The sequence below is a fragment of the Seriola aureovittata genome, chromosome 6 (genome assembly GCF_021018895.1).
Source record: "Seriola aureovittata isolate HTS-2021-v1 ecotype China chromosome 6, ASM2101889v1, whole genome shotgun sequence".
NCBI classification, from domain to species: Eukaryota; Metazoa; Chordata; class Actinopteri; order Carangiformes; family Carangidae; genus Seriola; species Seriola aureovittata.
This window is the reverse complement of record NC_079369.1, coordinates 24709486-24736857: the sequence shown is the minus strand read 5'-3', so window position 1 is coordinate 24736857 and position 27372 is coordinate 24709486. Positions and strand designations below refer to the sequence as shown.

The 27372-nt window shown below is 43.0% G+C and overlaps 1 protein-coding gene across 2 annotated transcripts in view; it reads left to right on the top strand.

Annotated features, from left to right (window-relative positions):
- pde4dip (phosphodiesterase 4D interacting protein) overlaps window positions 1-27372 on the top strand; it is a 101956-nt gene that overhangs the window by 35487 nt on the left and 39097 nt on the right. For both annotated transcript variants that reach the window (XM_056377578.1, XM_056377577.1), the window contains exons 4-9: window positions 18249-18359; window positions 20675-20751; window positions 24803-24926; window positions 25089-25249; window positions 25590-25704; window positions 26606-26641. In XM_056377578.1, coding sequence (XP_056233553.1) covers window positions 18249-18359; window positions 20675-20751; window positions 24803-24926; window positions 25089-25249; window positions 25590-25704; window positions 26606-26641 — 624 coding nt within the window. The remainder of the gene's footprint in view (window positions 1-18248; window positions 18360-20674; window positions 20752-24802; window positions 24927-25088; window positions 25250-25589; window positions 25705-26605; window positions 26642-27372) is intronic.

Sequence of the window (27372 nt, the reverse complement as noted above, 5' to 3'; positions counted from 1 at the left end):
TCTCTGTCTCATTATACAGTCACTTCTCATCCTGCCAACTGATGGTTCAGTGCAGTGAGGGCCTCGGGCTCCGCTCTCTGTCCCTTTGATTTCTATCCACAGACAACAGAAACGAGGGCACACATCCAGTGTATACAGTACACACACACACACACACACACACACACACACACACACACACACACTGTTTACACATACACTGTAGGCCTATACACAGTCTGCAGAGTCTACTGTATGAGGCCATCCATGCACACACATCTGTACAGTTGATACTCAGCCATGTGGACATTCACTGGTCACACTGTTCACATTCCTTCACAAACGTCTTGTTCGACACAGCTGTGTGTGTGTGTGTGTGCGTGTGTGTGCGTGCCTGTGTGCGTGCATGCGCGCCTGTGCGCGTGCATGCATGCATGCGTGTGTGTGTGCGTCGGAGCTTCTGTTGGATCGAAGCCTTAAACCTTCAGGAATAAAGAAAAACATTCCAGCAGCTAATTAGCAGCCATATGTTTTTGACATTACGGGCCGACAGCGAATACACACTCAGCGCATAAACAACCATGTGCACATGTGGATTGTACCTGACGCTGAAACCCAAACTCTGCAAGCTGAAGTGTGTTGAGCCTTTTCTCTGACTGTTGCGGTGAAGTTCTCACTAACACGAGGGCAGCTCTGCATCAACAATACATCCATATACAGCCTTGAACTGATCACATGACATTTTTACGCCTCCGTGCCGGCGAAAGCCAGAGCCGGAGGTATATTGTTTTGGGGTTGTCCGTCCCTTTCTTGTGGACACAATATTTCAATAAATTCTTGACTGAACTTCTTCAAATTTGGCAAAAAAAATTAATTTGGACTAAATGATGAACTGATTAGATTTTGGTGGCCAAACATCAAAGGTTAAGGTCACAGTGACCTCACAAAACATGATTTTGGCCTTGTGAAAGGAATATCTCGAACTCCTGAAGGGAATCCCTTCAAATTTGGCACAAACATTCACTTGGACTTGAGGACGAGCTGATTAAATTTTAATGGTCAAAGGTCAAAGTTCAAGGTCAGTGTGACCTCACAAAACACTTTTTAGCCATTACTCAAGACTTCCCACAGCAATTATGATAATTTCACAAATGGTTTATATTTTGTATGACTCTGGATAAACAGGGATGTAATCTGAAGCTAGTCTGAGTGGCGGAGGCAGACAACCATGAGGAGGTGATTCTAGTTTTTAACTAGTTACAGGTCACAGTGAGCAAAAAGTCCTGCTAACCCGCCTCCATTCACTAAAGCCAGAGGTGGTGCAAACTCTGTGTTTCCTGTGTGAACCCTCTAAATGAGATTTTTCTAGGCGTAAACTGATGTGTCACCACTGATTAATTGATCTAAAGAAAATCAGGAGGGAGTGTGGCTTACATTGATTAACATCACATTAATCAGGTTTCAGCCTCGTTTTACCGTCCCCTTCTTCACAGCAGCCTGTGAGAGAAGAAACAACACTGAGCTGAGAGTCAGCTGGCGTTTGGGGAGTCGTCCATCAAATGTGCAGAGTTGGCACGTCATATGTAAAAGGGCTGGTGGGAAAAGAGCTTAGGCTATTTTCCATTCATTTCTAGTTTTGAGTGTAAAAATCATATTTTAAAAAATTAGTAATGGATATTCTCAGCAGGTCGACTTAGCAAATAAATTGTTCTCCACAGTCCAATGAATAAAACTTAAAATTGGCATTGACCATCAGTGTGCACAATGACAAGTTCTCCTCATATGTGAGAAAATTGAGAATCAAAAAAGAAAAGAAAAAATGTGCAACTAGAGAAAATTGTGTCTCACAGAAGCTCACATTTGTTAAATGCATATATTTTGGAGGGTAGCAGGTAAAAATCAGCATTTTTGTGTTAAAATAAGTTCATTGTATTTTTCTGTGTTTTTCTTGTTTTCCAAAGGCTTATGTACCAGAACAGAAGTATATATGCATCCTGCTGTATTTCACTCAGCAGTCTTTACATTAGAGGAAATGAAAAAGGATTTAGCAGCTTTATATTGAGCAGTTTCCTCAGAATAATGTTTGGGATTGTTTTAATTTCCCTGTGACCGTCACCGTGTCCTGACCGACCTGCTGAGTGAGGACTTTTGACGCTCTTTGACACCCGACTGTCCTCAGTAACGTTGCCATCTCCTGGACAAACTGTGAATCGCAAATTGTGACACAACAGTGACGCTGATTATACTTTAGATTTTAGAAACATGGGGAGATATATCATTATACTGGTGACTGTGTGTGTGTGTGTGTGTGTGTGTGTGTGTGTGTGTGTGTGTGTGTAGGTAGGTGTGTGTTTTTGCTGTATAAATTCAGACGCACACACACGCACACACACACACATCCTGAGCTCTTTACAGTCCAAGTCCTCCTCTGTTTGTCAGCTGGGCTTCATTCACAAAACGTGGCTCTGCCGGCAGCATTTCCTCTGCTTTCTATTTGGGGAAGAAACTAAAAAAAAAGAAAGAACCACTAACTTTGTTCTGAAGGTCTGTGTTTGTTTTCTCAGATCTGTCTGCTCTCTCTCTCCCCGTACAGCAAAATGAATCCAAGCGGAGAGCCAGAAATTCGGGAATAGATTGGGTTACACTACTTCCCAGAGACAAAAGTGGCCTATATGGGAGGGTCGGCCATGACAGTTGGCAGTTGGTTCGGTTTGGGGCGAATTTGATACCATAATTTAGATCTGCCATAAACACACAGAAATCAGACGCAGACCTGCTCTCCCTCTGAAATACAACCATGGGAAAAAGCGGGCGTTTTGGCTGCAAACGCTCTGCCCCGACCATAACATGAAATCCACGCTCTTATGATTAGATGTAACATGTTTATCATTGCTTACACAAACTGATGGAAAGTATTTGGCCTTGCCCATGCTGCCTGCATGTGTACAGAGCAGAGGCTTGGGAACAGGTATTAGTTTCTGCTCAGGAGATGGTTTGGTAATGACTCGCTGTTTAGACGAGCAGATTGTGCTGACTCTCTCTGGTCTCCTCGTCTCTGAGGTCGAGCGTGCATGTTGATCTGAAGCTGAATGAATTGCACCAATCATTGTTTTCAACTGTTTGGGTGTGCAGTGGGGGATCTGCGCGTTATACATGTAATGTTTCTACATGTGCTCATTACCGAGGGTGTATGTGTGTGTTGACATCTCCTGATTAGCTCTGGCACTGCTGCTGAGCGAAATGGAGGCTTGTGGAAGATTAGCTTAGCGGGATGGTTTCCTGTCAGACCTGCAGAAATCAAGTCTTTCCGGTCTGAGCGCCAACAGTCAGCAAACACATGCACTGCCTGAAAGATGTTTGATATTGTGGATGCAACTTCTCTGCCAGTTCTGTGGAGCAGAAAATGTGTTGCTGTCCAGCGGCCAACGCCAAGGTCAAGATCTGAAGCCAGTGCAGAGGTTGACCTGAGATACACTGCCGCTAACAGCCACTAGGTAGAGGCTGCAGGTATCTGAGTCAGCTTTAGCGGTATTGTGTATACTGTTACTTTGGGTGTCCAGAGCTCTGGAAGTAAAAGTTGAGTTTATTTTCAACAAGTGCTCCAACCTAAATGACAACACAGGTCCCAATCCTCGGATACGACCCATAGGAGTGTACCAGCGACAGGCGTACTGGTCATGGTGTGATTTGAGCTTTGTTGGGTTTAGGAGAAGATGAAACTGTCCTGTAAAAAACAGTCATAGGTCGTTTGTGCAGCAGGTTATTATGACCCATAGTTATGCTAGGTTGCTAGGCGACATCTGGTGGCCGTAGTAAATATGACAGGAGCGAAGGGAAAAGTGTGGTGACGAAGTGTAAAGAGAGCCAAAGTCCACGTTAGACAGAGGCTGTTATGGATGGATGGTTCAACAAAACACGGGAATATGACACAGGAGAGCGGTGTTCGATTCCCATGTGGAAGTAGCAGTTTATGTTGTTTCTATTGTCCATGACCATTGATAAAGTCAGCCACATTGTTATTATTGTAACCATGACAACAAAGTTCATCTAATGTTGAGGAAGTACTTATTGTAACCCAAGTCACGATCTTTTCCTAAACTTAACCGTGGTGATAAAGGTAGGTAATCCGAGTGTTTAATATTGTAACCATGACGACCAAGGTTCAGTACACCTGTTGCCTCTTGGGTTGTATCAGAGGGTTAAAAAAAATGACCTGTATGGTTGTTCAGGTTGGAGGAGTTGTTGGAAAAGCTTGTGGTAAGCCACTTCCTTAAGGTTAGAGGACCTTCGTCACCATGGTTACCATAATAAACATGCAGTTAAGGTGATCGAACAGATATGGAAAAAAGAAACAACATTGATTTGTCGGGTCATCCATTCACCCCAACCTCTTCCCATTGCAGACTATCGGTCTAGTTACAACTAGAGGTCACTAAAGGTCACCTGACAATAAAACTTAGTTATGGGTCGTAATAAGCTGATTGTTTTTTACAGGACAGTCTCTTTATTTTTTTTTTACAGACAGTGTTAGGCAACTAACCACAGGAGCTCTTCAAGTCTTTGACGTGAAACTCTCCTGGTTGAATCATCAGTACAAACCATGAACAGTTGTGTTAGAAATCATCAGGTTCTTTGGCCTGCAGATATAAAAATAGATGGAACAAAGCCAACTACCCAAAGCTCCCAACATGCATTTCAGTAAGAAACATCCAATGACAGAGCTAAAAATACTTTTTGCTGAAGCTAAAGTTTGCACTTTAGAAACCTCATAAAACATTCAGCTCTTTAAATCATACCACCTGCCGACTCAGAACTCAGCACCTATGACTGTGACAGGTTTTGTCCCCAACTGCACTAACAAAGTTATATGAATTTGCTACAGCTCTGATTCACAGGTCTCACTGGCTTTGTCTCAATAGCGATGGCAGCCAAGGTTCATGGGTATTGTAGTATTATGGAAATACATGATTTCTCAGAAACAAAGTTTAATGGCGGTAACATGAGCCTTTATCAATGAATTACCCAGGATTCTGTAACATTGTGAGCTGCCTCTTTCATCACATCTAATCAACTGATCAATTGTTAATCAAATCTATGTAGCCTGAATCACAAAGTGGAGAGGGGGAGGCGTTAGGAGGCGGAGAATGAAACGGATGACTTTGAGATTGACGACGTGGTCGTCAAGAGGAGATTATAGAGCATGATGTCATCCTCTCTTTGTTCTGCGAGGAATGTGTGTTGTGTTCCCATTGAGACCCTGTCTCCCACACACATATACACTCCTACACACTGTAGATGTAGTATGTTTGATGCTTATGCACAAGACTCTGATTTTATCATGCACATATGCATGTGCAAATAAACACTGTATATAACATGTACAAGTATATTTTTTTATCCTTTTTATTTATTCTCAGTGCAGACACAGTCCCCATATATAGCTGTTATTGAGCAGTACATGCCTTTGCTGCACAGTATACTACACAGTATGCATGGACAGAGGAGATGATGTCATTTATTTATTGTTGTATATATTAATACCATAAATTTGGGAACCAGCATTTACTATGATGATTCACTATGACTACAACAGATGATGTAAGCCCATAGATAGATAGATAGATAGATAGATAATATCAGTAGTTGGTGTGTGCAGACTGTAAAAAAACCCATTAAACATTGTTTACACATAAATAAATGCTCAACATGTAGTTTTAAGCACTTGTAGGTTTTATCTGGTGGGTTCAGAGTTTATGGGGCTAAATTTAATGCACACAGAACATCTGTTCATTCAGTTTGATCATTTCAAAATAAATCTCTTGTCTCTGACAGTTTTCTAACCCCCGCGCTGGCTTTTGCAATTCACATGCCAGTTTTTCCAAACTGTGATTTCCACATCAACATTTTTTTTTCTTTTTGACCACTGGAACAATTTGACAAGTCTGCCTTTAGAGAATTTTAAAATAATTAATTCAGCTATTTATTTTTTATTTTAGTGGAAGTTTTGTACATAAAATAAGAGTCAGTTAAGTGAAGAGTCAAAGTTTTCATCTTGAGTTCAAAACCTGATAGGATTTAGTTTACAGGTAGTAAACACCAAACAACAAACCAGAGAGTGTTTTTTTTTCCTTGATAACTGACTGACTTTGTTGATTTTCGGTTTGACTTGTCGACTAATTGATTCATTGCACAAAATTTGCACAACATTTGGATTTACATGTGCACTTTGGCATCAAGCTGGTGTGTCCTGCCCCTCCTCTGCTGATCTCAGCTCTACTTTTGCCCCTCACCCCCCCTCCCCTGGAGTACACTCTGCTTTTATCTTTGTGTCGATCCCCCATCCCCTCAGTCCCTGGATGAGGTAATTTCCTGTCTGGCTGACTCACAGTGCTCACACCTCTGAATGAAGGAGGATGGAAGGGGTGCTGTAAAAGAGTGTTGGCTGTCAGATCTGCATCCAAAAAAAGCTGTTTTGTTGGCTCAGATTTCACGTTTTTCAGCCTCTTGCCTTCTTCCTGGTAAATCACAGCGCAATTAATGCTCAGATGTACACACAGGAGTGAGATGTCAGTGTGTCTACAGGCAAGGGGATGTGTGTGCAGTGCACTCAAACACAGATATATGCATATGTAGACACTCGATAGCAGTGGAAAACAGCCTGAAGGCCCATCATTCTGCAAACTTGGACATCGACACACAGGTTCTATGGACCTATTGGTGTTGCGTTGACAAGATTCAAGATTTCCTCTTTGGCAGACAGGTCAGCCATCATCAGCAGCAGCAGAGGCAGCAGCTGTGTTTTAGCCCCAGGAGCTGCCTGAGTCCAGGCCCCTGCTCCCCTCTCTCCTTCCTCCCTCTCTGGGAGTATCACGCTGCATCATCATCCGTCACAGCCTGCACTCACTTCCGGGGGTCAGGTATCTCAGACAGCCTGGGTCAGTGAGGCAGTGGCACTGGAACATCTGATCCTGATCCAATGAGCCCACTCCCGTTGTCTGTCCCGGAGTCAGTTCCGGCCTTTTAAAGTCACTCGTCCAGTAAAATTGGACCTGTCCAGCTTAGGTTCCGCCTGGCAGAGAGTGATTTTTGTATGTCTGGTGAAGGTACAGCGAGTGATATAAAACACAAGTTCCTGCAGCGATGGATGGGCTTGCTTGGTGATTAGCCCCAGAAGGCCTTTCAGTCAGGCAGGCAGCAGGGATAAATGACCTAGCCAGCCCTGCATCAGATCCAGTGTTTATGACTCTCTGCTCCCTACAAAATACATGACATCAGTTGTGGTTTAAACTGAAATAGACTGTTAATTCCACACACGCACACACACACACACACACACACACACACACACACACACACACTATGGTAGCAGTAACCTCTGTCCTGTGACTGTTTGGTCAAGAATAGAAAGCAGTGGTTTCCACTTTGGGGCCGGAGTGCTGGATCAGGTTTTCAGTTCTTGTTTCTAATTTTCTTTCTTACCATTATTACCTTCGCTAAGGAGCTTATGATTTCCACCATATCTGTTTGTTTATTTGTCAGCAAGTTATGCTGTACTGAACTGATTTGCACCAAACTGGGGCATGAGCCAAGAAAGAGCCCAATAAATTTCGGTGCCGATCCGGATAGTTTACTGAGAATTTAGATTTTGTTTCTCTGAAGTTTGGTCAGTGTGGTTTGGCATCTTGGCAGAGGTCTGCGCTCTCTGAGTGACCTTCTAGTTTAATACCATAGAATATTTATAGCTGTTTGTGTGAAGATAAATTTTATCACTAAAAGTCTCTATAGAAAGTGTATTCATACATGTTTCTCTTCTTCAGTAATTCACCTAGATCTGGGGTCGTTTTCATTTTCCCCAGTTGGAGAAACACGTGAGAGTCAAAGCTTTGTAGGCGGGATTAAGAATGAGAGTGTCCTCTCATGCGGAGTGTGGATGAGATTGACGCAGCTGCACATGTTGCTGTAAGTTGATTTAGAGAAATAAAAACTCTTAAATCAACATATTCCTAATCGTCTGGAAAAGCATTAACTGCTCGTAGGACCCGATGCCACGTCCATGTCAGCTGATGTTGGCTGGACAGATACATTAGTCACTACTGATTTGTTTGGGCACAATAATCTGTTCAAAACAAAATAAAGGGCCAATATGAAAACAATTGATTAAGTGAAATGAATTGGAAAAAATAGAAAAATAAGGCATTGAAGAAAAGATATAGTTTTTATATTAGTGTCTGTAACAAATGGCAACTGGGATCAAAAGATTTCAAACGATACTCAGCCCTGATGATGAAGAATTTTGGCCATGTTGTCAGTTCACTAGGAGGCGCCAGGGCACAACAGCGCATGATTAAAGGCTTAATGCTGGAGGGGACGCATTGGACGTTCAGGATGGATGGATGAAAAGGGAAGCATGGAGAAGTGTGGGACAGATGTAATGGAGGTTGGGAAGGAGGACAATTTATTTCTCTGTTTGCTTATTTAACAGCGACCATTCAGACAAACATTGTCCATACATACAGATTAGCAATGCAACAGATGTGTTGTATACAAGGCGTCTTGCTGAAGCTAATAATTTAATTAAACAGAATCGGGGTTAAAATAAAGGAACAGAAAAAAACACATCTTTGTTGATGATTAAATCAACAGCAAATCAAGTGGCAAGTTGTGGGGGATTCACATGGTGTGCACAGTGTTGGGTGGGGTTGGAAACAGGGATGAAAGGATGGATGGTTGTGATTTGCGATGGAGGGATAAAGCAGGAAATTAATTGGGCAAAACAAATAAAAGGTTTGACAGGTAATTATAAGTGTTTTTGAGCTGTGGGCCTGTTCCATTAAAGGAGCTATTTGCACGTTTTGCTATTGCTACATAGCCTTGGCATTAACAGCTGTTTACGCATCAGTCTTGCCAAGAGCTTAAGCCATTATTGTGTTTACGGGACAAGACGTTATAATATGTCCTCTGAGCAACTTCTTCGAGGCAGCCTGGACGCTACAGTGACTCGGTATTGGAAAGTGACAAGATGGTCCGTACAGACCATAGCTAGCTGGTTAGCATTCTAACTTCAGAAGAAGAAAAAAAGTGATAGAAATAGAAGCAAAACAAGAGGGTTGCTTTCCACCTCTGGAGACAGCTCTTGACGAGTAAAGGAATTAAATTTGATGCTTAACTCTAGACCGTTAATGCTAACGTTAGCTATGTAGAAATAGCAATACTTATAAATAGCTCCTTTAATTAATCTGAATTACTATAACTTCATTATTTGTTTTGGAGGTTTTCAAATTCAGATTCAAAGGAGAAACGTTCTGGTTCCTTCAGGTCACGTAGCAACGAAAGGGTTGCTAGGGTGGGTGAAAGAGTTCACTGACATGTATCCTGAAACCTTTCACAGAACCTTACAGAGCTGAAACAGGGTTTACTTCTTATTTATGTCCGCTGCTTCCTCCCAAATAGCCTTTAATGTGATTTCATTGAGAACTCCGTGTCAGCCGAGATGATTTGCCGGCAGGCTTTGGTTTCATATAAATGAAGAGTGCTTTTGATCCTGTGTTATAAAGTGGAGTTGGCTTGGGCGCTTGCTCGTCCCCGCTGTGGAGAAAAGGTGAATAATCCACTTCCAGCTCGGGCCCTCGCTCTGCAGCCGCACTCAGCATCTGAGCGTCTGGACTCAGTGTGTGCTGTTAAAGAGATTCAGATCCTGTTTTGCTTCATGCCTCTTGTTCTTTTGGCATCATTAAAGCAAAACAATGGCGCTCAAAGTAAATAGCCATGGAAACGCAGAGAGGGCTGCAGCTAAACACTGAGGCCAGCCAGGGTTTTTTCAGCAATGTGACCTGCTCTTTCCCAAGGAAACCGCCGCCGCGGGCTGCATGCAACAGACTCATCTTGACCTCGTCTTGACATGCAACACATTTAGTCCTTGTCGTGCACATTACGGGATGTAACATGCGCTTTTGGTCTTAATCAACCCCATCAAAGAAGGCTGGAAAACAAGCGTCGGCGTGTGCAAATACATTTGAACTTTAGGTGTCGAAGTGTTGGAGACTGGAAGTCAACACGTCACACAGTTGGGTGTTTTTTGTTTGTTTTGTCGTTCTTTTTTTCCACCACATTGAAGTTGGCAGACACACTGGAAAAGCTATTGACCGGCCTCCATAACAAACCCCTCCATCCATCGGTGCCGTTTCATCCCAAAACACCCCGACGGGAGGCTGGCACTGAAAGCTAACCGAACCACCACTGCCACCTCCTTCACACACAGACACACACACACACACACACACACACACACACACACACACACACACACACACAGCGCCATGCTTCACATACAGCTGCTGCCACCACATCTGGGAATGATTTTTATCAAATCCAAAGAGAGGAGGAAAGTGAGAGGAGAGAGATGAAGGGATGAGGCCTACGTTCAGATATCCACCACCCCCTGTAATGTGTTTTTCTCTTGAACAACTGTCACATAGACAAATCTGCTTTTGTTTATAAGTCTCCTCAGACTCAGACTTATTTACCAGTGAACACTTCTTATTAGCAGTGATTTATCTTGCTGCCTGGTGGTTTGAACTAACTGAGCATCCTTTTTCATGACTGAAAGCTTTATCAGACACATTGATGGTGCTTGGATCATCAGGTTACCAGTGGACTTAAAGTATGTGATCTACAGATGGCATTTTTGAATGAACTTTCCTTCCTTTAGTCATGATTCGTATCTTGTTTCTGTTCACGCATGATAAAATCAAGAGATTTTTATTTGCTGTTCTTTGATTTTTATTTATATCTCTTGTCATATCAGAGCGTTGTGGGCGAAGCTGGAGATCAATGAGCGTGACTGTTATATGGCAAAATATTTATGGGATTTTTGCATCTAAGTAATGAAGCAACATGAAGTGTATAATTTATACATTTACTCCACTGAAAACCCAACACTTACCCCCTGTAGGGTTATCGTCCGTGCAGCAGTGACCAACCCATGCATTGGCGAGGGTAATGTTAGCTTATTGCAGATATAGCTGCTGTAGTCACAATAGCAACAGCTTAATACATGGCTACAGTTTAATACAGACACAAGAACAGCTGCACTTTCTTTATGTTGGTCCCAAACAACAGACAGATTTAAACAGCTTGTTAGAGAATATTTGATATGATAAAAAATCATTTATATATATTCCTCTAATGCAACTTCACCTGCATTGGAAGGTTTTGTCTCTCACTTGTTTCTCCAACCTGGGAAAGTTCTTGTCTCATTACCGGGGAAATCTTTTGTTGCAGCCTATTAAGGTTTAGATGTATTTAGATCCCCATTAGCGTGTTTATTATAGCAGTTGTCTGTCTATGCCTGTATGGCATAGGGAATAAATTACCTCTTGTATATGTTTTCCGGCTGGCCCCTGAGGCCCTAAATCAACGGCCAGGCAGAAGCAGTTCAAACTCTGATGAGTGTAGCTAGTGTGAGGGGTCTGCAACTATGTGTTTAGCCTTGCCGTGTACAGCAACATATAGATAGGACGCCATACCCGAAGTTCAATTAAATAAATTATTATTTTATTTGCAAACGACAAGAAAATTGAACCAAAACCAGGAGGCTGGCCAAAATGAATGAATAATAACTGAACTAACAGACAAAACCAAAAACAGGTCTACCAGACCTCCATCCTCAAACCAACAAAAGAAGACAGGTAGTGGGAGGGCTGCTTGAGTCTGTAAGAGAGATCTCCCTCTGCTCCAGCCTCCCCCAAATAGGCTGTGGTGGGCGGGGCCACAAACTCAGTGCGGATCAGTAAAACCTGAGGCGAGGGACAAGAACAGAAGGGGGCAGTGCGAAACAATCAGATATATTGTATTGGAAAGTTGTTTTTGTGACCTGCCGAGCCTTGTGGTGTTACAGAGATGCCTTGGCCCACGGATCGTATTTTCCACTCGAAAGGGAACAAACAATCACATCATCATCATCGTCTTTTTTTTTTTTTTTTTTCCAGAGTAAATTTAATACAAAAAAATGATCATTCAAACTAGAATTGTGTCTCATATCACAACCGCAACATCTGTCAAAAATAATCACAATATACAGTATATTTTCTTTTAGCATATCATTCAGCCGTAATGCAATATTAACTTTTTATTTCAACATGTATTATTTTCTGGTGTCAAAGAAACTTATGTAATGAATTCCAGGCCCCCATTGCTCAATAATTAATTAATCTCTTTGTTAAACTAGTCTGAAATTCATCAGTAGGGTTTGATTAATAATTCTTTTCATTGTTTAATTATAACTACATTTTTCAATCGTGTGCTTTCAGGTGTGATTTTGAATCAAATTTTTCCTTGTGCTGACAGTCCCCCCTGATATCAGCCTGCAGCTCATTACATCACTGCAGTTAGCAGCAGCTTTTCCCTCTGCAGACAGCCCACTCTTTAAATTTTCTGCTTGATAAACTTTCCTAATAAATAAATCTGAAAACGTGGGGCTGTGTTTTCTCTGAACGCCGGCCCGAATGTTTTGTACATCGTTACGAGTCCTGCGGTTTGAGCAGAAATTATTATTCATTGGAAAAATAAAAATGGAAATAAATACAGTCCCATCTCAGAAAAATAAATGGGCTTATTTTTACACGCTCGTTAAAAGTTTCTTGATGTATTTAACTTCAGTTTTTGTTAACGGTGTGAGAACAGTAGCACGTGGCCCTCTCTCCCTTGTTAATCTATTTTAAGAGTGAAGCCTAATGAAATCTGTTGCACTGACTTGGGCACTGAGTGTAATTTTATTATGAACATTTGCAGTGAACCTCAATTATACGGATCCAGTATGTGTGGTCAGAATGAATGTGGCTAATGTTTTCTGTGCCATACTCACTAATAACAAGCGAGAGTGACCTCTGCAGTCCGCATCAGCCTGCCAGTGATTTAATACTCTCACATCATCACACTTATTACATTACAGAAAATATAGAAGCTGTTGGTGTGTGTGTGTGTGAGGTGTTGTATTTGTAGTTCTGTCTCCAGCACACACACAATTCTCATGTCAAAGCACCTGTGTCAGTCGTCACACACACTTCCCTCAAAATGCTGCAGTTTTTACACAAATATCATGAAATATCTCTTTAAAAAAAATTTTATTTGCTTGTGTATTGGATCTCACACACACACACACACACACACACACACAGTTGGTTACTTACACTGACTTAACTCATAATTCTGTTGGTACCTGCTGAGCTTTTGAGCAGCTCTAATGACCAAAACACTGTAAGTAAAATACCTGATGAAAATTCAGGTGGGGCTTGGGGCATGGCTGAGAGCGGTGACTATTGTATGTGACATCACAAAGTTCCAGAAGTCCTGACGGCTGGTTTTAAGGCTCAGTGTCTGAATACAGGCTGTGTGCATTTCTCTGAGGACTGAGGCTTTGACACTTTCACAGTATTAATATAGAACCTAGACCTGCTTTATAATCAAACACATGGTTATCAACCTTTATACTAAATGGGACCTTTAAACAAATAACATGTAGGCTGCTGCGTTAATCTTCGAGCTTCAGAGATGCTGTGAGATTGATATCAATCTTCATCTCACCCTTGGAAACAAGCAAAGAAAAGCGTATGTCTCCAAACGTTATTTTAAGGCGCTATTGCATAAATAAAGAATACCTGACCTGACGAGTGTAAGAAACCGTGCTGCAGCAGCTTCATGCCTCCCCTCTGCAGTGCGCTCAGAGCATCATTCCTCCTCCTCCTGTGTCCATGATTTTAATTAGCTCCTGGGGATATTTTTAGTGGCTCTCCTGATGATTTAATTAGGTTTACAAATTATAATTTTTTAACCGCCACGTCTACCGTGGACCGTGGCAGCACAATAAACACAATCAGACATTCCCCCCGCAGAACTGCATTAGGGGCTTGGCACTGCCAGAGAGCGGGGGCTGGAAAATGTCGAGCGAGCTGGCATCAAGGAGCTCCTGTTACCGGTAAAAGTGGGGGGAAAACTCCCATCGCTCTGCCAGTCCAGAGCATACACACACACACACACACACTAACACACACACGCACGCACGCGCGCTCACATGCAAACTTCCAATTACGCTCCTATTCCCGTAGAGTTGGTTTTTAAACCTTCCTTGACACGAAGATGAAGCAGAGGGCTTGTAAACTGTTATGGCTGCCTCCTGCCGCGCTGCCATGGCAACAAAACAGCAGCCACTGGTGCATGTGAATGGGCAAAAATGTGGAGAAGGGACAGTGGAAAATATCCGATGTGGATCCTCCCTTATACCCGGGTATATCAGGACCTAATACTTTCTGATTCTAATGGTGGGAGTCAAAGTTTGTCCCTGAATAATAAGACACAGTGGGGTAAAGGCGAGAGCAGCGCGAGCCTGGAAAAATGTTCTAATGCTCAGTTTTTCCCCCCCACCTCCTCTTCCTCCTCCTCCTCCTCTTCTTCTAGTGTTGGATTATGCTCTGACGCTGGAAAAGTCCTGCAGAATTAGAATGATTTCATTTCACAGACACGTCGTGTTGTAATAAATTCAGTCGTCTCCGTGTGCGTGACCTCTGGACGAGCTGCTGCGGTCGGCGTCACTCCTCCAACGCTCGTCAACTCCGGTTTTCAGGTTTTAGTGAAGGTGATGCGCTTGTGACTAACACTATGACGGTTGGCCAACAGATTATAGCGTGTGTGCGTGTGTGTGTGCGTGCGTGTGTGTGTGTGTGTGTGTGTGTGTGTGTGTGTGTGTGTGTGTGTGTGTGTCCATTTCAATCACCTATCACCTCGTGTCCCAAAGCAGATGACAGCCCCAGGAATCCCCTCTCCTTCAATTTTTATCAGAGTGATTGTGGTTTTGTGTCCAAACGCTGTAAAACTGAGCTCGTTATAAAAAGCTGTCATCACTAATATGGTTCTTGATTATTGGCTTCATCACTAATATATTTCTGGTTCATTCTCTCCTCTTGATTATTGGCTATTGACAAAAGTCCGTGGATGATGCGTTCAGTTGTCAGCGAGTGTTTCTTCCTCATGGGATCTCTGAAGGAGTGAACCTGTGGACTCACTGTTTGTGGCAACAGTATTTGGACACCTGAGCATCACAGTTGCTGGTCCAGTTCATCGCACGTGTGTCTCACATGCCATTAATTGACAAGTTCATTGACAGGACTTTGTTAGAGTCATTTATCAATTCATTAGCTCTTTTCCTCTCTTTTCTTGGCTTTTGAGCAGCTGCTTGAATAAAAGAAGAGGTCTCTTTAACAACGTATCAATTCATCTTAAAAAAAAATAATCATCAGATTATAAACAGCTCACAACTTGCATTTTCTTTTCCACATATGCATAGTTTGATTTTTTTAATTTCTCTGCTTTCTGTGCCCACAGCTTCACTTCTGATTGGCCGTGTAAATCTTGAGTATTTGTGTCTTTTATGTCAAACGAAACATGTCATAACTTACTGAAGAGAAACCTAATGCTTTTCTGACTTGGTAAATTACATGTAAAGTCCCAGTCTATGGTGTTTAATGTGGAAAAAAATCAAGTAATGCTTTCTTTAGGCCAAAAATAAACAACAAATGTGTTAGAATGCATTTTTAACATTGCGAACTGGCTGTATAGCTTTAATAGGGTGTTAAATTGCTCTTAAAAAAGTTTGTTACACAAGTGCTGATTTATTTTTATTTTTTTACCAAAATCCCTCTGTAATTCTAAAAACGTCAGTGTAGCTGTGATAAATAGCTTCAAATCCTCACTTCTCACAGATTTTACCTCCTTGTTTCCAGGTTTTGTGAGCAATCGTTTCTCTGTTAGTATTTTGGTAAAGGCTAAAATTTCTGCCTGTAATTAGGATGAAAATGATGACAAAAAACGTTGTCATAGTGATGGATATGGGCCCTACGAGAAGCAGATATGTGGTTATGTTACGTAGTTACAATGGCCGACATCAGTGTTACACAAATTGAGTTTTTAGGGGAAACAAAAGAAGAATGATAGACAGAGGAAACAGATTACCTGCAACAAACTGTGCAGGGGCCGTTGGAGATGAAACACATAGGTCTGCATCTTTGTATATTTTCTTTGTGTCTTTAATTCTGAACACAAAGCATGCAGACTCCTTCACACTCTAGACTATGTGCATGTATGTCGTCCTCCAGCTCTTGTGTGCATCTATGTGCAGAATGTGAAAGCAGCATGTGTTGCTGCACTCGGGCCATATGCTCGCGTGTAGCTGTAATCTGCAGTCAGTCTGTCTCACACTGTGTCTCACAGCGAGCTGGACGGTCCTGCATGTGTGATCAGCGTCTCCCATCGAGCATTCCTCAGTGACAGCCGCAGGGCAACAGCTTCTTTAAATAGCCTCTGGATCGCTGCAGCTCTCTCTCTGAGATCTGCAGAGACATTTGGGTTCTCTGGGCTCAGGTGGAGCCTCAGCGCCTCCCTGTGGTCAGACACTGTCTGAACTCATGAGATGTTTAGAAACCAGGGTCATATGTGGGGATTCAGAGAAATATTACTGTATGGAATTGGCTTTTTTCTGCTAGGGTGAAAACTTTATTTAATTAGGATGTGCTTCAGTGAATGAACTGACATGTTTTAATTGTCTAAAGCCTCAGTGCCTTTTGTCTATTTAAGTCTGCAGGTGTCAAGACATCTAGGTTAAATGTTTTTGTTTGTCTAGGTTACATAAAAATCATTGTTTAATTAGCTTTTTAAATACAGCCATTAAAAAGCAGTAGAAACAATGGTTATGTAATGTTAAAAAACGTTCACTTTCCAATCAGATTTCACCCAGTTTTAACCCAGACATCTCCCACTCAGACGTAATCAAAGCTTTACTGGGTTATGAAACAATAGGAGACATCGCAATCCCACAATTCCGAGTTTTGTATTTTTAGTGCAAGTTCATTCAGAATTTTCTTTTTGAATTCTGCATTCAATCTTTCCTTGGCCTGGTGGTGAAAGGTGGTGAAAACATTTTTTTGGAACTGTTTGAACTGAATTGCTCGTTCTCTTTTCTTCGTTTTCGTCTGACTCTATATTTGCTGCGCAGTGGTCAGTCAAACTCAGCCCAGTAAAAGGACACTGCACAACAGTTGTCCTCTATAGGCTTCATTCCTCCATCATATTATTAGATCTATATACTGGTCCCTTCTCTCTGTGCGATGATTTCTGTTTAGCATGACAGAGCTGTCAGGTTTTAGTCTTTAACAAAAGCTCCACTGGTTCATCTGCTTGTTTTTATAGTAATTCAAGCAGCTTGTGTCGCATCAGGATCAGTACAACTCGCACCTGTCAGTGGTAGAGGAGGTTTCTACTCCTGCCTCGGGTAAAAGTCACAAAACTGCAGTGAAAAAAAATACTGAAAATAAAAGTAAAAGTCCTCCAACACAAACAAGAACATAAATACAAAATGAAATGAGGAGTTTTCTCTGTCATCATCAGGATGACTTAACGAAAAGATTCATGTGACTGGTTTTAGATCGGTCGCCTCTGTGTTTAAGGTTTGGCAAAGTTTAGGCAGCTAAAGCTACTTGGTTAAGCTCTGGGAAAAATGGTGGTCACAGAAGAGGAGGATGCAAACAGCTGTATCCAGCACCCAAACCTCCACTCCCTTTCGCTGGAGTGTAACACCACACTTCATCCGCCTATGTGTTTATGAGACCACAGTCTTTTTTTTTAGTTTTTTCTTTATATTTCTTTTTTTTTTTGCATAAATGCTGTAATTTTTTGATGAGGACAGTCAAGTCAAGAAATGTTATATTAAAAAAAACACACACACACACACACACACTGATCAACTCTCCCACACATTCATAAGTCTGAAGCTCCTGCAGTAGCTCAGCACTTGTGCCTGTTATCAACATACACACACACACACTCTCCTGTCTCAGATTCTTGGCATGACTTCCTCATGGTAAAAAAGGAAACACCCCCCCCACCCCCCACACTCCCATAATCCCCTCCTGCCCGCCTGTGTGCCATCTCTGACCCTCCTGTAACAAATCCGCGTTGAGGAGGAGCTCACGTCCACTTTATGTTTTGACCACCGGTCTGTTCCTGCTCCTGCCTGTTGATATGAGACAGCGGGAGAGAGAGCAGACACCTGATTTATATTCTGTATCATCACTTCTTCGCTCACGCAGCCTCTGCTTCTCCTCAGCTGTGTCTTTACACATATTATGCCAAACTAAATGCGGGGCTGCAACGCCCCTCACGAAACAGAGGTACCTGTCATCATGTCTAACTCTGGTTTCCGCGGCTGTCGCACTATCTCGCAGCACCTGAACGACCTGAAGAAGGAGAACTTCAGCCTGAAGCTCCGGATCTACTTCCTGGAGGAGAAGATCCAGCAGAAGTTCGAGGAGAGCAGCGACGATGTGCACAAGAGGGTGAGTCAGAGAGTTCCACGACACATGCAGGAGAAAATGACTTTGCTTGCATGCACGTGATGCGTATATCTGTGGTTGTTTTCCTCTGTGTGCAGAGCTGCTAGTTGTTTTCAGAGCTGCAGGTTTTGTGTTTGACAGTAACTCGCTCTGACAGCAGCTCTCAGGCTGCTCTGCAACAGTTCATACCAACTGTCAGTCACCGGTTTCTGCCTGTTCAGAGAGACTCAGTGCTGTCAGCAGCTACTCACTTTCTACAGGGCTGAAGATGAGAACTTTGTTTGGATTCCTCCACAGAGCACAGCGGTTTTGGGGAATTAAGACACAAATAAACAGTATGTGTTTGAGCTTGAGCCAGTGGACAGAGGAGAGACCGGCCCATCAGCTGTTTAGACGTCTCTGTCGGCCTGCAGTTATAAAATCTACGGAGGTTTTAAATCATGTGAATAGTTCAACTGCAGGCCATCGAATGTCACCAGTGTAACACCTGTGCACCTTCGTGTCCTGGCAGCGTCGATTTAATAGAACATGTCAGCTCGTTTTACAGCTGTAGAGGTCCAGAAGTGTCTAAATCTGAGTGAGGTCTTTGACGTGAGAAAGATGTTCTGTATGCGCTGTATATATGAGATGTGCTTACAGTGGGACCTCATGTTGATGAGTTTTATAAAGGTTGAATTTTCTATGTATTTATTCTGTTAAACAGCAGAAAATCAAATGGAAATAATTTCTGCAGCACAAACGATTTTTGATTTTACCGTTCATCTGTTTATTTTGAATTTGATTTTGACGGCCGCACTGTGGTAACGGTGGCACGGTGGTGCGGTGGTTGGTATTGTCGCCTCGCAGCAAGAAGGTGCACGTTCTCCTCACGCCTGTGTGGGTTTCCCCCCAGGTACTCGGGCTTCCTCCCACAATCACGGGAGACATGCATGTTTAGCCTAATTGGTGACTCTAAATTTGCACGTAAGTGTGAATGGTTGTTTTTCTCTATGTGTCAGCCCTGTGATAGACTGGTGACCTGTCCAGGTTGTAACCCCGCCCTCGCTCAATGTCCGCTGGGATTGGCTCCGGCTCCCCCACCACCCTATAAGGATATGAATGAATGATTTTGGACGGAGGCTGATTGAGCTGCAGCATAAACGACATCTTCCATAAATTAAAGTGAATTCTAAGCTGTCCTTCACCCCGAGAACACTGATTACCACAAACAGGAACTCTCAGGAGGAAACGCTTTTTATTGCATGAGAACGTAAAACCTGAGAGAAAACAACTGAGATTCATCAGCTCCTCTCAAACGTTTCTTCTGTGAAAAAGTACTCAAACATAAACAGGGAGTTTTAAATCCACTGTGCTGCCTATCAGGATGATGAAGGACACCAACAGTCAGAGCAGTGTATACATATCATCTGCTGAGAGAATGGTTGTTTGAACCGCCTCTGCAGTAACTGTCTGACCTGTTTTCCATCGGCCTCTGTAGACCCGTTGACCCACATTATGTTAGCCTGAGAGCCTTCAGGCCTGCTGTTTGCATGCATGCGTGCACGCTGTGCATGCATGCGTGCACGCTGTGCATGCGCGCCACCGCTTTAATTTCATGTATACATGTCGCATTGCGAGTGCCCTTCTACGTACGGTGCGAGCAGAAAGGCTCCCACACACCTGTGTTGTGTGTCAGTGTGTCAGTAACCCGACCCGCTGCACACGGACGTGAGCGCTGAGCTGGGACGCCACACTGATGTCCAGAAAAATAAATAAATCACCGCAGTCAGATACCTGCACGTGAGCCACGGACGGCCAGTTCAGTCCAGCTTGTTGCTGCTCTCAGAGCCAAAAGTTAAAAGTGGTGGTGTTGCTGGGTGCCGGAGGGGGAGTTGAGGGGATGGCGGCGGATATTACTCCGGTGGGGGGGTTGAGGAGAAGACAGATACAGCAGGTGCTCATATCCCTGTCGGCTATTTATAGATCTATTGAGATACGGGGCGGCACGTGAGCGCCTCTCTGCAGCTCTGTGCAGAACTCCATAAGAAATGCTGATTTTTCTGCTTGAGGATAAGTGGGATTACACTGGAGATATGTTGGTTTTGGTTTTGCATAACATAGTGGTTTCCTCTGCTGCATTCACTACATGTATCTCCTGCACTGGAACATTATCATGCCAATACCAGGCTGCGTTTAAAAACCATCACTGATTTCTAAAACCCATGTTTACAGTTGTGGTGATTTTGTTTGGATGTTAATGCATCTCTGCAGTTCCTGTTGTTAGTTTTGCACTGTGACAAATACACACATGTAATTGCTCAACCCTTCCTCTCTTCCAGAACATTGAGTTGAAGGTTGAAGTGGAGAGTTTGAAAAAGGAGCTTGAGGACAAACAGGAGCTTCTGGACCAAGCTCTGTGAGTATCTGACTCCTTCCTGCACAGATAAACCACCATGTTTCTCACTTCCTCTCACTCTCCGCTGGTCTGAGAACCTCCAAATGCTATATCGTATCTCTAAGAGCAGTCTTAAAAACATATACTCGAAAGCAGCTTCAAATATTCAGCCACTTGTGCTGCACAGATGCCGTTAGGGAAACCTGCCCGATACTACGAAAACACTCTTTTCATCGCTGGTTTGATTATTTCCCACGAGCCCATCAGTACATCAGAGCGCGGTCGCCCTCGGGACCCAGCAGCCTCTCATCACACACGAACCCGCCGGCCCAGCAGACTCACCTAGCTATCACAACACGCACTAAGCTCGGAGGAATGCCGTGTATGGACTCGGCACTGAAATGCTTTTGAAGGGGATGAAGTGACTCTGTGTTCTGGGGCAGAGGACGAAGAGGGGAGGCGGGTGAGGAGGGGAGGCGGGTGAGGGACCGACCGTGGGTTTTGTTTTGAAGGAGGGGAGGGTGTTAGAGAGCAGGGGAGAAGGGAGAGTAAAAGGGCAGAGGTGCCCCCGTGGTTTGTTGTGTTGCTGAGTCAGGAACTATTTGAGCTCCAGCACCTGTCTGTGAGGCAGCTGTCTGTCTCTGTATCAGATTCTCCAGCTCCTCTCCGCTGCCAAACACTCGCCACACAGCCTGAAGAACCACACCGCATCTTCGATAACAATGTTTTTGAAAGTTTACTGCCATTGTTTTTCGGTTCCCAGTGATCCAACAGATTCAATAAAGAGTCAAGAGTCATTCTAGGCAAATCGTCTTTGTTTGATTCACCCAGGCTTTGAGATATCAGTCCTCGCTCTCCTGTGGAAGGTTGTTCACGAGATGTTCTGTAGATCAGAACCAGCGCGAAACATTTTTAAAAGCCACATTTCCATACTTTTAGTGCTACAAAAGAGTTTCCATTCCTCTTACTTGTGTTGTAGAGAAGACAGACGTCTCCAAATCTGCACAAGTAAAACCAAAGCTATCTGCACATACAGATAACAGAACACATGCTGACACCAGTACTGACATATACGTTATGAATGTATGAATATTTTGGTCACGGGTTTCAGACACTTCCTGTAATAAAACATCTAAAAGCAAAAATCAGATGTGCAACCCTGGGACAAAATGGGGGTGGTCCTGGTCTCACAAGTTTGAACCCTTGAGGTTTCATTATATTCAGCACTTTTATCACTGACATTTTGGAATTAGCCACTTTGTGCTATTGGCTCCACCTTTCTTATTTTTGTTTAATTACTTTCTGCAGGGTTCAACATTAACCATGGCCCGATGGCATGGGGCCAAAAAAAGTTACTCAGTGGCCACCAAGTATCCCATGTCGGTGGTCCCCTGTGGCCACTAAACTTTGAGCTTTCACCAACGTTAACGTTACAGTTCCACAAACTCCCCACATCATTTGCGTCTTTTAGGTCAACATGCTACAAAAACTGCTAAATGTAACGTGTGTTGTCGCTCCCAGGGACATTTTGAAACCTCATTTTGTTGATTTGTGTCATTATTTTCCCTTCATCAGAGCTCAGCCTCGTTACACTGATGTGAGTTAAAAGTCCTGACCTTTGACTGATGACTGTCCTAACAGATGGATGTAGGAGCGACACCATTACCTCGGTACCACAGCGTTATTATGCACCACAGACAGTGATTAGTTCAATCAGTCAGTGTAGAGTGAGAGGGGGAAGAAATTCCAGCCTCTGAGGAGAGTGAACGCGGGCATGTCGGAGAGGAGTGTGGGGTCAGGGCGGAGTCGTTTTCTCACTCTCTCACTCTCTCTCTCTCTCTCTCTCTGTGCCCTGCTGCTTCACAAATAAACTCTGTGGCCACAGTTTATCATTAGAGCTATTAACAGAGGCTGACTGATAGATGTGAGGAGGGAAAAGCTGAGTGCGACCTTCTGGCTGTTGAAGGTGCTGAGTGGCGGAGCAGTGACAGACCGGCTTCACCATAATAGTCTCCACCTTGTTCCTCAGAGGGGGGTGGGGGTGTCCATGCTCCTTTTCTGCCCCTGGAGACAAAGTTCACCCTGCTGAAGCCTTTTATTATTTCCTCTGCCAACGAGCGAGTGTCTTTGTTATTCAGCAGCATATTTCACAGATCAGTGAACAGATTTCAAATATGGGTGCAAACAAATTAGAACATGTGCCGAGAAGTAAGTGGTTGGTTTTTAGAGTGGAGACAGATCCAGAAATGCAGACCTCCTCTTTGAAAACAGACATGCTGTCACACACAGCAAACGCCACAAAATCTAAAGGCTGTCATTTACTCACTAAATCGATCATGACTCAAGACATACATCTGGATCTGGGTAGTTTACCACTACTGCTAAACAATTGTGGAAGGGAAACCCTGAGAGAAACCCTTTGTGTTTTGTCTAATATTCCTTTGAATCAGACAAAAAAAAAATCTACATTTCTGTCTTTGGTTCAACCATTTGTAATCACCTCTTCCTCCTCTGCAGACTTCACCTGATCTTCACTCTTGGGTCTTGGGTTTGAATATTTCACTCAGTGTAAACCAGTGGTTCTCAAACTTTTTCACATCAAGAATCCCTAAACTGACACAAATTAGACCACGGACCCACACACACACACACACACACACACACACACACACACCCACCCCACCCACATCTAATAGGATTTTTGCTTTTAGATGTTTTATTACAGAAAGTGTTTGAAACCCATGACCAAACATTATCTCATTGTGTCACTTATGGATGGAATTATAGTGAAAAGAAGTGATTCCCCTTTTTGCCAGACCACACTGATCAATTTAAATACTCTGGCTGTACTGAAAATCTTTACCGTTCATCCTTAAAATACTGCTGAAAAATCCCAAACAGGATTTAGTCAGCCTCCATAAATCATCAGTTATTTGTTTGTCAATTCCAACGTGCATTTAGATTGAGTTCTTTCTAGTTTGAATTCTACACTCGTGAATATGTTCACATTGATGCCACTTTCCAGACTCCTGCAGGTTCATGTTCATGTTCATGTGTAACATTTCAAACACCTGATGACTCCGTGATTTAAAAAAAGGCCAATTCAAGAATAACATCGTGTGAAACTCATACTGCCTCACATATACTGAAACTAACCAAGTATCAGATTTTGTTGAATACGTGCCAAAGTGTTTATGCACATTACGACCCAGTGGGATGAGCCTGGGAGTGATTTGGGAAAGACTCCTGTTAATGATACTCTGATCCAATATAAGTGACCAGACATGAATAAATCATGAGTGTTTGTTGTCTACAGGGGAAAGGAGGCCAGGGAAATAAACCCATCTGCTTCAGAGGACAGATTTTTTATTGCTTATTGACTGACTCCAGGCTTTTCTGCTACCAGACTGTCTGTATTCAAGCTGTCCTACAAGATAACTGGGATCGTAGTAGATTATGTAGATCATGCATACACACACTACCTAGTTACAAATATTTTAATACTGAGCAACATGTACAAAAGATGTTCACGTCACATCATTCTCGGCCGTTCAGAAGACGACGCATTTAGAGCCAAGAAGTATAACAGGCGAAAACAAAATGAATAAAAATGTAAAAGAAAAAAAAGGCACAGGGTTACATAAATACACAAATATTATTTAGTCGCAGGTAACAGGGAAAAAGTTTCTTTAATTTTCAAAAGCTTTTTGTTAATAAACCGAGAGATTTGATTAAAGAATTTAGTTCGAGGAGAAAAGGGGACAATTTAGGAGTTGATTTGGCAAATTTCTGTTTGTGGATAAAGAATTTAGCATTTAGAATTATGAAGTTAATTAGATATTCAAGAGCCCCATCTTGTGGATTATCACAGTAACGAATAATATCTTTAAGGTTGAAAGAGTAGAGAGAGTTAGCAGCTTCAAAAATGATTTAAATGACAGTTATTTGTCGTCAGAGTCGACTTAAATTAACCCTGTCATCTAAATACACAAATTTTTTTTCCAGATCAAGCTTTTTATTTTCCTGCTTCCTCTGTAAATAACGTTTTTTTCCAAACACTGCAACCCTATAGGCTGACGGCAGACAGCCTGTCCAATCAGAATGAAGCAGAGCTGCAGCGTCGCCTGGCGGAGCGGCAGGAGGAGATCAGCCACATGCAGGAAATCCTGGAAACCAAAGTTCAGCTGCTACAAGAGGTAGAAACACATAAACACTCAGTCATGGGCTTCATGGTGCTGACACTACAAAAATGTAGAAATGGTAAAAACCCTCTGAACAGGTTTGCAGTGACTTGTTGTCAGTCACACGGTCAGCAGCTCTTTGTCGCGTGTGTGTGTGTGTGTGTGTGTTGCGTTCAGGAAGCCGAGCTGGCCCGAGGCGAGGCCGAGAGGATGGCCGAGCTGGCGGACTCTGAGTCTCAGCGATGTCTGGCTCTGGAGAGAGAGATGGTGGAGAGGATGGAGGAGAGCGGAGGCTCAGCTGGACTGTTTACCCAGCAGGTCCTGGCCGATAAAGACAGGTGAGTCGCACTTACACATTTGAAGATTTACTGGTTTCTCTCTGTCTCATATCGTCGTCAGTTGAATGTGTCTGTGTTGACTTCTGGACGAAAGATAAGAAATCTGAAGTCCTCACCTCGGTCACTGGTCCCAGCAGCTCTGTTGGCTCTGATACTGCTGGTGACACTGCTATCACTGACCTTGTCAAACAGTCTCATGCCTGGAACAAAGAGCCAGAGCTCTGACCTACATACAGTAACTGAGCACAACAGTGAGTCTGGGCCAGATATGTGACTTCTCTCTCTCTCTCTCTCTCTCTCTCTCTCTCTCTCTCTCTCTCTCTCTTGCTCGCTCTCTCAGGGTGATCGAGGAGCTGACGCAGGAGAAACATTCACTGGGTCTCCGGGTCGAGGAGCTCGAGGTCAAAGTTCACAGCCTTTCCTCTTCTCTAAAGAAGAAAGATCGGGCAGCTGAGGTACTTTTTTCCCCGTCCACATCTCTTTTGCATACAACACATAGCAAACAATATAATAATGATATACGATAAAATGATTCTCTAAAAATGAAGAATTAGTCCTGATGAAGCTCAAATTAAATGTTTCATTTTGTCTTTATAGATATTAGGATATGTGCGACATAAATCTTGTCATTTACCCATGTGCAAAGGGGCTGCAGCCCAGAATCTATGTCTTCTTGGGCTGGACAGAAGCTCAATGTGGTCTTATGTCCATGTTGGTTCTGGAGTTAGTCCTGATTAGTCCTGATCTTCACCTGTAAGAGCAACAAAACCTGTAAAGGGGGAAAATCTAGTGCCACAAAAGAGCTGAATGGAAACAGATAAAATCAACGCCAGAGTTATTCTTGGTTCTCTGGTTAAGACCTCAAATCCAGGCTCTGAACATGACCCTCGTCAGGTGAGCCAGGTGCAGGCTAAATTCCTCTCCCTCCTCCCCCCTCCTTCCTCTTCTCCCATCACTCTATTCTAAGTGTTCTGGCTCAAACCCCAGACAGGCTGAGAGACTGAGATATCAACCCGTTTTTACATCCACATGTGGGTCAGTGGAACTTTGGCAGAGCAGAAGAGCTGCACGCCACCGTGAAGATAAAAACACATGCACGTTATGGCTGACGAGAATATCTCTGCAGGGTTGGAATGAGGATTACTGTCAGTGTAACAGCAGCACTGAGTTTTTAATAAACACTGTACTTGCTACTTGATACAGCTGCTGATATGTATGTGGTCCAGACATCATCAGTGAATAATGAGGCAGGATGGGATTTGATCTGCCTCATATCACATTCAACTTGTTCATTTCAGTTTCAGTCCCGTAAGAGCCTCACAGCTGATTTTAGACTGTGTATGTTTCTCCCCACAGAGTCAGGATGAGCGCAGAGTCAACGCACAGATGCAGGTAAGAAGAAGGTTCAGTCATCACTGTGTGAGTGAGAGCTCTGTTTGTCATGCAGGCGCGGTTCAGTGTGTGTTGGACTCTCACAGCGACACATTTACTGATTGTCTGCTTGTTTTTGTTGGTGATCAGTTCACTACGACTCACTCACAGGGACGTAGCTCCACCTAGTGTCGCCTAACCTGCACTGCACACACAGTATGAGTGAGGCAGTATTTTACATAACTACGAACATATCAGAGTTTTTTTTGTTGTTTTTTTGTTTTTTTACTTTTATTTGTAATTTGGTGTTTCCCTAATTTGGCACTGCTGCTTTTATTTTCCTATCATAATTATTATTATTATTTTTATTATTATTTTCCTATTATTATTTCCTATTTCCCATTTTCCCTAATTTTCCTTTTAGGGGGGAAATGGGGGGGAAACATAATCCTCAGGCCATTACAATGTTTGGTGATTTTCATACTTATTTTTCATAAAGTACAATTTAATGTCATTGCAAACAGAGAGTCTGGTAATTCAGCTTGCTAAGCTAAATTAAGTATTAACCACAGCACATTACCTTCTAATAGAGTCGCTCCCCTCTCTGTCTTATTCCCTGGCCTACAGGCCTACACTGTCTTCAGCTGCTGACTTGTACATACATATGAATCAACAGACCTGGTCTCAGCCACTTTTCCACGGTAACCAGAAGGATGCATTTAATCATTTGTCCCATCAGCACAGCGGCTGTC